Source organism: Passer domesticus, chromosome 30, assembly GCF_036417665.1.
Source record: "Passer domesticus isolate bPasDom1 chromosome 30, bPasDom1.hap1, whole genome shotgun sequence".
NCBI lineage: Eukaryota > Metazoa > Chordata > Aves > Passeriformes > Passeridae > Passer > Passer domesticus.
Window position 1 is genome coordinate 864972 of NC_087503.1, and position 11930 is coordinate 876901.

Here is an 11930-nt window from a genome sequence, read left to right on the forward strand (position 1 = left end):
GGGGTTGCACACGCTGGGGTTGCACACGCTGGGGTTGCACACGCTGGGGTTGCACACACTGGGGTTGCACACACTGGGGTTGCACACACTGGGGTTGCTCACACTGGGGTTGCACACGCTGGGGTTGCACACACCGGGGTTGCACACACTGGGATCAGACGGGCTGGAAAAGCATTGGCTGCCTTTGGCTGCCTTTGGCTCCATCCACGTCTAAAGGCGGCCACATCAAGTTGGCTTCATCCTGTTTGGGGGTCCCCTCCCCCTCTTTCCCCCGCGCTCCCGCCCCTTCCCCATCGTTCCCCCCATCCCCAATCCCCTCCCCCGTGTTTGGGTTTGGGGGTTCCAGCCCCTCCTGCTCCGTTTGGGGGTCCCGACCCCCCTCTGGTTTAATTTGGGGCCCCGCCCCCCTTCTCCCCGCGCCCCCCGCTCCCCCCGCGGCCGGGGGCGCTGCCAGCACCACCAGTGCCACCAGTGCGGCCCCGGCTGCCCCCGCACGCCCCATCCCCATGCCCAGGGTCACCTCCCCCCTCCCCAAATTCCGCTGCCGGGGAGCGCTGGGCGCTGCGGCTCTGCCCGGCAACCGATGAGTCACAGCCGCGCCGGGCGCTGATTGGCTGCACATCGCCGGGCGGGGCCCAAGCGCCGAGCTCCCGCCCGGCAACTGGATCGGCACCAGCGCCGCGCGCTCTGATTGGCCAGCATCTCTTTTGGGCTGGGGGCGGCAGGAGCTGGGCACCCCCAGGAGCCCCTCGGCTTTGGGGCTCTCGATCCCCGCTCGGCCCTCGGGCCGGCCCTGGGGCCACCCCAACACCCCCGCCATGGGCAGGCTCCCCGCAGCCCTTCGGAACCGCCAGCAATGGGCTGCGAGCGGCAGCAGCCGCCCCGAAAAGGGATTGAAGGGGCCGGGCCGGCGATGGGGGAGGCTCTGGCCATGGCTCCGCTCCGGCCTGCGCCGGGCTGCCATTGAGGGAGGCTCCGTTCAGCGCCTGCCGAGGGGCTGGCACTGCGGCAGGGGCTGGCACTGCGGAGGGGCCGCGGTTGTGGCCATGGGGCCGTGCCGGGACTGCGGCGGGGTCTCTCCCTGCCACTGGGCTCCGCCACTGGCTCAGGGTCTCTCCCCTTCCCGGTCCCGATCCCATTCCTGTTCCCCATCCCGATCCCGCCGCTGTTTCCAGGGAATGGCTCCGATCTCAACCCCGACCCCAAAGCCGGGGGCGTCAAACATTGGGGTCAAACACCCCAAATCCTGGGGTCAACTGCCCCCGACCCCAAATCCTGGGGGTTCAAACACTGGGGGGATCAAACACCCCCAAACGCAAACTCTGGGATCTCAACCTCCCCCCTCCAGCCCAAACCCCAAATTTCAGGATCAGCCCCCCAAATCCCAAATCCTGAGGTTTCAAACACCCCCAACCCCCGAAATTTGGGATTAAAAACCCCAGTGCCCAACTGCTGGGGTTTGAAACATCTGGAGTGTCCAACCCTTCTCATCTCCAAAGTTTGGGGTTAAAACCCCTAATACCCAAACTTTGGGGACAAAAACCCCAAATCCCAAATCCTGGGGTTTCAAACACCCCCCATTCCCAAAGTCTGGGGTCAAACTCCCACCCCCGAACCCTGTGATGTCAACCCCCCCCAACCCCCAAATCTTAGGATCAAACTCTCCAAATCCCCAAAGTTTGGGTCAAACCCCAGTCCCCAAAATTTGGGGTTATTTGGGGTTTATTTGGGGCAGCTCCAGGTGCAATGTCTGCAGAGAAACCCTGGGTACAATGCTGGGGAAAACCCCAAAAACCCCTCAGGAGCCCCAAAAACCCCTGAGGGCTGGGCAAGGGGATTTGGGGTGGGGATCCAGGGTGGCAGAAGGGGATTTGGGGTGAAAGAAGAAGGATTTGGGGTGAAGAAATTTGGGGAGGAAAAAGAAAGATTTAGGATGGATAAAGGAGATTTGGGGGTGAAAGAAGGAGGAACTGGGGTGGGGAAAGGGGATCTGGAGTGGGAAAAGAGGGTTTGGGGTGAAAGGAGAGGGATTTGGGATGCACAAAGAAGGATTTGGGGTGGAAAAAGAGCATCTGGGTGGGAAAAGGCATTTAGGGTAGAAAAAAGGGGATTTAGGGTATTTTGAGGTGGAAAAGGGGGATTTAGGCTGGGGAGGGGAAAAGGGGATTGGGGTGGGAAAAGGGATTTGGGATGCACAAAGAAGGGTTCGGGGTGGAAAAATGGGATTTGGGGTGGGGAATTGGGGTGGAAAAGGGATATTTTGGGATGGGAAAAGGAATTTTGTACTCACAAAGGATTTGGGTGGAAAAAGGAAAATTTGTGGTGGGAAAAGGAGGGTTTGCAGTGGAAAAAGGAAATTTTGGGTGCACAAAGAATGATTTGGGGTCAAAAAAGGAGATTTGGGATGAAAATAAGCTTTGGGGTTTAAAAGAGAAGGATTTGGGGGAAAAATAAGGATTTGGGATAAAAAAGGAGTATTTGGGATTAAAAAGGACAATGTAGGATTAAAAAAGGAGGATTTGGGCAGAGCTGAACTTACCTGGGGGAGTAAGGGCACAGGGGGGGTTTGGGGCAGAGTCAGAACCATTTTTGGGGCAGTTTTCTGGGATTTTGGGGTATTTCTATGAAATTGGGGGCAGTCCTGTGGGATTTGGGAGCAGTTTTATGGGATTTAGGGTGTTTTGGGGTGGTTTTGAGGGATTTTCAGGTGTTTTTATCAGATTTTGGGATGATCTGGAGGGACTTTACGGTGTTTATATGAAATTTTGGGTTGCTTCTATGGAATTTTGGAGCATTTCTATGGGATTTTGTGGCAGCTTGAAGGCATTTGAGGTGATTTAAGGTATTCAGGGGCAGTTTTTAATGATTTTGGTGTGGTTTGGAGGGATTTGGGGAGTTTTGGGGTATTTAGGGGTGGGTTTGAGGCGTTTTTTTTTTGATTTTGGGGTATTTCAGGCCCGTTTTTTGGGATCCGGGGGTGTTTAGGTGGGGTTTGGGGTGCCGTGGGTCACCTTTTGGCGCAGGAGATCTTCCTGGCGCTGCTCTGGGTGATGCTGGAGCCCTGCAGGGCCTCGCGGGCGGCGCCCGCCTGCACCTCGGTGTCCAACTGCAGCCAGGCGATGTCGCGGCGCCCGGGCACCAGCGCAGCTCCTGGAACCGGGAACCTGGGATGGGCACGGGGCCAGGAGAGCCCCAGACACCGGGAACGTTCCTGAGAAACCCGGGAATGTTCCTGAGAAACCTGGGAACTTTCCCCAGAAACCCGGGAATGTTCCCTGAGAAACCGGGAACGTTCCCTGAGAAACCTGGGAACTTTCCCCAGAAACCCGGGAATGTTCCCTGAGAAACCCGGGAATGTTCCCCAGAAACCCGGGAATGTTCCCTGAGAAACCTGGGAATGTTCCCTGAGAAACCCGGGAACGTTCCTGAGAAACCCGGGCATGTTCCCTGAGAAACCCAGGAACGTTCCTGAGAAACCCGGGAATGTTCCCTGAGAAACCCGGGAATGTTCCCCAGAAACCCGGGAATGTTCCCTGAGAAACCTGGGAATGTTCCTGAGAAACCCGGGAATGTTCTCTGAGAAACCTGGGAATGTTCCCTGAGAAACCCGGGAATGTTCCCTGAGAAACCTGGGAATGTTCCTGAGAAACCTGGGAATGTTCCCTGAGAAACCTGGGAATGTTCATGAGAAACCTGGGAATGTTCCTGAGAAACCCGGGAATGTTCCCTAAGAAACCCGGGAATGTTCCCTGAGAAACCTGGGAACGCTCCCCAGAAACCTGGGAATGTTCCCCAGACACCTGGGAATGTTCCCCAGAAACCCGGGAATGATCCCCAAAAAATCCGTGAGTGTTCCCCCCCAAATTGGGAAATGTTCCCCAAAAAATCCGGAAATGTTCTCAAAAACAATCCTGAAACATTCCCCCAAAAATTCAGAAATGGTCCCTCCAAAAATCCGGGAACACTCACGAAAAACGAGGAACTTTCCCCAGAAAATCCAGAAATATTCTTCCAAAAATCCCAAAATTCCCCCTTACAAGAAATCCAGAAGTCCCCTCCCCAAATTCAGAAATTGCCCCCTAAAAAATCCAGAGATTTGCCCCCCAAAAATCCAGAATTTCCTCCCCGCATCAAATCCTGCTATTTTCCCCCAAAACCCCAGAAATTCAACCCCAAAAACCCCAGAAATTCCCTCCAAAAACCCCAGACATTCCCCCAGAATCCCACTCCTTTCCCAAAACAATCCAGCCCCAAGTCCCCCTCACCCCTCTCACCCCCAAGCCCCAAAATCCCCCAATGCCCAGAGCCCGCCCGGATTCCCCGGAATCCCCGGGATGCCGGGATTGCCCCGGATCTCACTGGGTGCAGAGCACGGAGAGCATCAGCTCCTTGGGCTCCTCAGGGAGCTGGGGCAGGAACAGGATGTGCTTCAGGGCTTTTCCCACAGCTGGGGAAACGGCAGAAAAACCCCAAAATCAGCAACAAATCTGCCCCAAACCTGCCCCAGTCAGGCCCAAAATCTGCCCAAAGTCACTCTGGATACACACCCAAAATCTGCCCAAAATCGTAAGAAAATCCTGAGAAAAAAACCACAAAAATGCCGAAAAAAAAACCCCCACCAAAACAAAACAAAAAACCAAAACAAAAAAAAAACCAGAAAAACCCAACACTAAAATCCCCACAAAATCCCCTCCTAAAAAAACCCCACAAAAGTTCCCCAAAAATCCTTAAAAAAACCCCCACAAAAATCGACCAAATCCAAACAAATCCCAAAAAGGACCAACAAAAATCTGCCCAAGATCCCACCAAAATTCCAAAAATCCCCTCAGAAATCTAACCAAAATTTCACTAAAATCTCCCTTAAAAAATCCCACCAACAACCCTCAACAAAATCCAATAAGAATCTCCTCAAAATTCTCACAAAAATCCTACCAAAACCCCCCAAAATGCCACCCAAAAATCCCCCCAAAATTCCTGCAAAAATTCCACAAAGAATCCTCAAAAATCCCCCAAAATTCACCTAAACCCCACAAAAATGATACAAAAATTGCCCCAAAATCCACCATAGAATCCTCCCAAAATCCCATGGAATCCACACAAAAAAATCCCTCCAAATCGCTCAAATTAGCCCACAAAAATTTCCCCAAAAACCCACAAAAGCCACCCCAAATCCACTCAAGAAATCCACACCAAAATCCCACCAAACCCCTCTTAAATCCCCCCAAAGTGCCCCCAAGTCCCTTCAAATCCCACCCAAAGTCTGAGGAATTCCACCCAAAAAATCCCCGCAGGAACTTCCCTCAGAATCCCCGCAGAGCCCAACAGAATCTCCCCCAGCCCCCCCAGCAATCCCCCGGGACCCCTCAAAGTGCCCCAGCCCCAGCAGAGCCTCCCTGCCCTGCGCTGCCCCTGCGCTCCGGCCCCGCTCTCTTTGGGGCCGGGGCCTCTCCCCCCTTGGCTCCGCGCTTGTCCCGCTCCCGCTCCCGCTCCACCAACGTTCCCTTCCCCTCGGCCGCGCTGGCCGAGCCCGGCCGGGCGTGCTGGATCCGCTGGGACGGCACATTCCCGCCCGGGGCATCGGGGCCATGCCAGGCCCTTGGGGCATCTCCAGCAGGGACTGCGGGCACTGCCCAGAGGCATTTGGGGCTTTGCCAGGGCTCTGCGGGGCTGCCCGGGGACCTGGGGCTGCCCGGGGATCTGGGGAGGCTCCAGAGGGATCTGGGGAGGCTCCAGGGGGGACCTGGGGAGGCTCCAGAGGGATCTGGGGAGGCTCCAGAGGGGATCTGGGGAGGCTCCAGAGGGGATCTGGGGAGGCTCCAGGGGGGATCTGGGGGGTGGTTCCAGGGGATTTGGGGTCGCTCTAGGGGGATTTGGGGATGGTTCAGGGGGTTTTGGGCTGTTCCCGAGGATTTTGGGGGGATCTGGGAGAGGTTCCAGAGGGGATTTGGGGCTTTCTGAGGGATTTGGGGAGGTTCCAGACAGGATTTGGGGCAGTCCCAAGAGCAATTAGGGACGTTTCTGAGGGATTTTGGCAAGTCCTAGAAGGAATTTGGGGAATTTCAGAGGGATTTGGGGGGAATTCAGAGGAATTTGGGAGGTTCAAACAAGGATTTGGTGTCGTTCCCAGGGGATTGGGGGTGGATTTCTGGCTGCATTTCCATTTCTTCCCTGGATTTCATGCTTTTGCCCAAAATTTCATGTTTTTTCAAGAATCTGTGGATTTGTCCCTGGGTTTGGGTCTCACTGTAGAGTAGAAGGGGAAGGTTTGGGAGATTCAGGGTGAATTCCGGGGGGTGTTCCTGGCTGGATTTGGTTGTTTTCCACGAGATTTTGGGTGGATTCCCAACTGAATTGTGGGGGTTTTTTCCCCCAGAATTTTAGGATTTTTTTCCAAAATTTGGGTATTTTATCCAAGATTCTGCTCTCACCATGAGTTTATCCCAGAAGAGGAAGCTTAGGGGAGAGTTCTAGTGTGGATTTCAGGGATACTTGAGGCTGGATTTGGGGTTTTAACAGGAATTGTAGGGATTTTTTCAATCAGAAGTTCAGGATTGTCCCCAAAATTTCAGGACTTCTCCTTGGATTCTCTCTGACCATGGGCTTGTCATAGAAGGGGAAGTTTTGGTGGATTTTGAGTGAATTCAGGTGGTTTCTGGTTTAATTTGGGGATATCTGAGGCTGGATTTTGGTTTTTTCCCAGGAATTTAGTTTTTTTCCCCCAAATTTGGGGATCTTTCCCTTACTTTGAGTTTTTCCCCCCAGAATTTCTGTCTCACCATGGGCTTGTCATAGAAGGGGAAGCTTTGGGGGTTCCTGGTTGGATTTTGGGAGTGTGTCAAATTAGATTTCAGGGATTCCTGATGGGGTTTGAGGGGAATTCTGGGTTGTTTTTTTTCCCTCAGGATTTTGGGTTTTTTCCCAGAATTCCAGGATTTTCCCAGGATTTCTGTCTCACCATGGGCTTGTCGTAGCAGGGAAAGCTTTGGGGTGTTCAGGGTGAGTTTGGAGGGATTTCAAGTTGGGTTTGGGGATATCTGAGGGCAGATTTGGGCGGTTTTCCCCAGAATTCCCGTTCTTTCCCAAGATGCCCGAACTGCCCCAGTCTCTGTCTCCCGTGGGCTGCCGTGGAAGGGGAAGCCCTGCAGGGAGCGCGGGGCGTTGGTGCCGCTGCTCATCTCCTCGGAGGGGACGAAGGCCTGGCCCCGCAGGCGGAGACTGCGCCGCACCAAAATGTCCAAAATCTGCCCAAAGGGCCAGAAAATGGCGCCCAGGGACTGCTGCAGCTCTGGGGACAGAGGAAACACAGTGACACCGGGGACACGGGACACCACAGGGACACTGGGGACAGCCACGCCAAAATGTCCAAACTCCACCCAGACTGGGAGAACACGGCCCAGAGGGACTGCTCCAGCTCTGGGGACACCGTGAGAATGGGGACAGCGACAGGGACAGCAGGGACAGGAACTGCTCCAGCTCTGGCAGCAACGGGGACAGGTTTACAACGGGCACAGGGACAGCTCCAGCTCTGGGGACACAGGGACAGAGCGAGGGGACAGACACTGCTCCAGCTCTGGGGACAGGGACAGGTGACAACACAGACAGACACTGCTCCAGCTCTGGGGACACAGGGACAGGTGACAACAGAGACAGACACTGCTCCAGCTCTGGGGACACAGGGACAGGTGACAACACAGACAGACACTGCTCCAGCTCTGGGGACAAGGACAGGGGACAACACAGACAGACACTGCTCCAGCTCTGGGGACACAGGGACAGGTGACAACAGAGACAGACACTGCTCCAGCTCTGGGGACACAGGGACAGGTGACAACACAGACAGACACTGCTCCAGCTCTGGGGACACGGGGACAGGTGACAACACAGACAGACACTGCTCCAGCTCTGGGGACACAGGGACAGGTGACAACACAGACACTGCTCCAGCTCTGGGGACACAGGGACAGGTGACAACACAGACAGACACTGCTCCAGCTCTGGGGACACAGGGACAGGTGACAACAGAGACAGACACTGCTCCAGCTCTGGGGACACAGGGACAGGTGACAACACAGACAGACACTGCTCCAGCTCTGGGGACACAGGGATAGGTGACAACACAGACAGACACTGCTCCAGCTCTGGGGACACAGGGACAGGTGACAACAGAGACAGACACTGCTCCAGCTCTGGGGACACAGGGACAGGTGACAACACAGACAGACACTGCTCCAGCTCTGGGGACACAGGGGACACAGGGACAGGTGCCAGCGGGAACAGGAACAGCTCCAGCTCTGGGGACACGGGGACAGCTGGCACAGGGACAGGTGACAATGGGGACAGAGAGCGCTGCAGCTCTGGGGACACACAGGGCACAGCCTGAGCCCCTGGGGACACCCAGGGACACTCTCAGCCCCCCAGCGTCCTTCTGGCTCTTCTCCTCCAGGCTGTTGGTGCAGATGCTGTGCTCGGGCCGGGGGTCCTGCCCCGCCATGGCCGGGACCCCTCTGTGGGGACAGGGGGGCTTCAGGGGGCGCCGGGGGGGCTGCGACCCCTTCACCCCCTGACACCCCCCTTCAGGTGTCCCCAGACCCCAAATCACCCCAGACCCACCTGAACCCCCCCAATTACCCTCAGACCCCCCAGTTCCCCACAAAATTGATCCCAGACTCACCTGAAACCCCCCAAATCCCATCAGACTGCCCCAAATCCCCCTCAGACCCCTCAATCCCCCCCAGACCCCGGGAAATCCCCTCACACTCCCCCAAATTCCCCCCAGTTCCTCTCACAATCCCCAGAATCCCCTCAGACGCCTGCAATTCCCCTCAGATCCCCCTAAACCCACCTGAGAACGCTCCAGACCCTCTCGAGCTCCCCCAAAGCTCCCCAAAGCCCCCTCAGACCCACCAAAGCCCCCTCAGACCCCCTCACGCCCCCAAACCCCCCGCACACCCCCTGTTTCCCGTCCATCCCCCCAAATCCCCCGTTTGTCCTCAGGCCGCCCCAGGCCCGCCTCAGACCCGCCCCAAACCCCCCCGGTTTCCCCCGGCCCCCCCTCAGCTCCCTCCTGCCCCGCCCTCCCCTCACCATCTCCCGCCTCCGCCGCGCGCGCCGGCTCCCCCAGCCAATAGCGGCGCGCCCCGCCCCGCCCCAGCCAATGAGGGCGCGGCTCCCCTCAGCGCCGCCCGCCTCCCCGCGCCGCGGCAGCCAATGAGCAGCGAGCCCCTCCGGGCCGGGGCCGGGCCGGGGCCGGGCGGGTCCCGCGGGCGGCGCGGGGAGCGCGGGGGATCCGCGGCACGAACAAACTCCGCGCTTCGGGAAAGCTGCACCGCCGCTGGGTTTGTGACAGCGCCGCCGGGAGCCGCTCCCTGGGAGTGACACGCGTGCCTCCGGCAACCCCAGAGCCCTTTCTGTCTCCCTCTCGAATGCGCGTGTGTGCAATGGCGCCGCGGGTTCGTACATATTCGTTCCACGGATTTCGCCTGACGTTTGCTGCTCGTGTTTTTTATTAGCAGGGGTTCCTGGGTTGTTCTGCTCTGTTTTCCCGCAGCAGCCTCTCCGCTGCTGCAGAGTTCAGCCCCGTATCTGTGTCCCTGGCTGCAGCAGTTTCTCCGAGCAAAGGCTCGGTGCGAGAGCGGCGCTCGGAGCACACAGCTGTGTGTGCGGGCTGCAGCCTGCACCCAGAGATGTGCACTGCCCCTGCACCGAAATGGATTCCTGCTCTGCAACATCTACACTCTGTCCCACCGCCCCAACTCCTTCCCTGCCCACCCAAATCCCCTTTTCCCACCCAGAATCTTTCCCCATCCTGAATCCCCCAGTTCCCACCCCAGCCCCCCTTTTCTTCCCAGCATTGTACCCAGGGTCTCTCTGCAGACATTGCACCTGGAGCTGCCCCAAATAAACCCCAAATAACCCCAAACAAACCCCACTGTGCCTCGGGACTGGAGTGGGTTTGGGGGAGGTAGGAGTTGGGGGGGTCATAACTCCAAACGTTGGGCACTGGGGGAGGTTTGATCCTAAAATTTGGAGTTTGGGGCGGTTTGACACTCCAGGGTTTGGGATTTGGGGGGACTGACCCCAGAATTCAGGATCAGGGCAGTTGGACACCCCGGATGTTTCAAACCCCAGGATTTGGGGTCAGGGGGATTTAACCCCAGCTTTTGGGAACTGGGGAGTGTTTGACACCCCAGGATCTGGGATTTGGAGGGTTTGATCCTAAAATTTGGGGTTCGGGCTGGGGGGGGGAGGCTGAGATCCCAGAGTTTGCTTTTGGGGGTGTTTGATCCCCCCAGTGTTTGAACCCCCAGGATTTGGGGTCGGGGGCAGTTGACCCCAGGATTTGGGGTGTTTGACCCCAATGTTTGACGCCCCCGGCTTTGGGGTCGGGGTTGAGATCGGAGCCATTCCCTGGAAACAGCGGCGGGATCGGGATGGGGAACAGGAATGGGATCGGGACCGGGAAGGGGAGAGACCCTGAGCCAGTGGCGGAGCCCAGTGGCAGGGAGAGACCCCGCCGCAGTCCCGGCACGGCCCCATGGCCACAACCGCGGCCCCTCCGCAGTGCCAGCCCCTGCCGCAGTGCCAGCCCCTCGGCAGGCGCTGAACGGAGCCTCCCTCAATGGCAGCCCGGCGCAGGCCGGAGCGGAGCCATGGCCAGAGCCTCCCCCATCGCCGGCCCGGCCCCTTCAATCCCTTTTCGGGGCGGCTGCTGCCGCTCGCAGCCCATTGCTGGCGGTTCCGAAGGGCTGCGGGGAGCCTGCCCATGGCGGGGGTGTTGGGGTGGCCCCAGGGCCGGCCCGAGGGCCGAGCGGGGATCGAGAGCCCCAAAGCCGAGGGGCTCCTGGGGGTGCCCAGCTCCTGCCGCCCCCAGCCCCAAAGAGATGCTGGCCAATCAGAGCGCGCGGCGCTGGTGCCGATCCAGTTGCCGGGCGGGAGCTCGGCGCTTGGGCCCCGCCCGGCGATGTGCAGCCAATCAGCGCCCGGCGCGGCTGTGACTCATCGGTTGCCGGGCAGAGCCGCAGCGCCCAGCGCTCCCCGGCAGCGGAATTTGGGGAGGGGGGAGGTGACCCTGGGCATGGGGATGGGGCGTGCCGGGACAGCCGGGGCCGCACTGGTGGCACTGGTGGTGCTGGCAGCGCCCCCGGCCGCGGGGGGAGCGGGGGGCGCGGGGAGAAGGGGGGCGGGGCCCCAAATTAAACCAGAGGGGGGTCGGGACCCCCAAACGGAGCAGGAGGGGCTGGAACCCCCAAACCCAAACACGGGGGAGGGGATTGGGGATGGGGGGAACGATGGGGAAGGGACGGGAGCGCGCGGAAAAGAGGGGGATGGGACCCCCAAACAGGATGAAGCCAACTTGATGTGGCCGCCTTTAGACGTGGATGGAGCCAAAGGCAGCCAAAGGCAGCCAATGCTTTTCCAGCCCGTCTGATCCCAGTGTGTGCAACCCCGGTGTGTGCAACCCCAGCGTGTGCAACCCCAGTGTGAGCAACCCCAGTGTGTGCAACCCCAGCGTGTGCCATCCCAGTGTGTGCAACCCCGGTGTGTGCAACCCCAGCGTGTGCAACCCCAGTGTGTGCAACCCCGGTGTGTGCAACCCCAGCGTGTGCAACCCCAGTCCATGTAATCTCAACCCAGTTTATCCCAGTCTGTATCATCCTGATCTCTATGGTCCCATTCCATACGGTCCCAGTCCATATTTGATCCCAGTCCATGTTTGATCCCAGGCTGTGTGGTCCTGCACCCATACCCAGTGTCTGGAATTCCAATTCCCAGCTAAGAAAAACTGTTCTTGTCCTTGAATTTCCTTCCTATTCTATCAATAAATTAGATTACAATTCTAAATCAACAAAATATCATTAAAAAGAAATAAATTATAATTAAAATGAAATATTATAATTTTGACTCTTACTTACAATACTCCAATAATGAGT

General features: G+C 57.7%; 1 protein-coding gene across 1 annotated transcript; it reads right to left on the reverse strand.

Moving 5' to 3' along the window:
- Positions 1–3007: 3007 nt before the first annotated feature.
- On the reverse strand, positions 3008–8491 carry LOC135287556 (U1 small nuclear ribonucleoprotein A-like). Its single transcript, XM_064400848.1, has 6 exons — positions 8405–8491; positions 7129–7277; positions 6956–6971; positions 5408–5549; positions 4360–4447; positions 3008–3164 (listed from the first exon to the last, which is right to left on the reverse strand). The coding sequence occupies exons 1-6, from the start codon at positions 8489–8491 to the stop codon at positions 3008–3010; spliced, it is 639 nt and encodes a 212-aa protein (XP_064256918.1).
- Between the last annotated feature and the right edge of the window lie 3439 nt (positions 8492–11930).

What these genes read in the sequence shown, in the direction of transcription:
- LOC135287556 (XM_064400848.1), bottom strand. Translation starts at nt 8,491, where the DNA reads ATGGCGGGGCAGGACCCCCGGCCCGAGCACAGCATCTGCACCAACAGC. An exon ending in AGCGGGGCCGGAGCGCAGGG is followed by an intron (nt 4,448 to 5,407) that starts GCAGCGCAGGGC and finishes CCGTTTCCCCAG; the next exon opens with CTGTGGGAAAAGCCCTGAAG. An exon ending in CTCTCCGTGCTCTGCACCCA is followed by an intron (nt 3,165 to 4,359) that starts GTGAGATCCGGG and finishes TGCCCATCCCAG; the next exon opens with GTTCCCGGTTCCAGGAGCTG.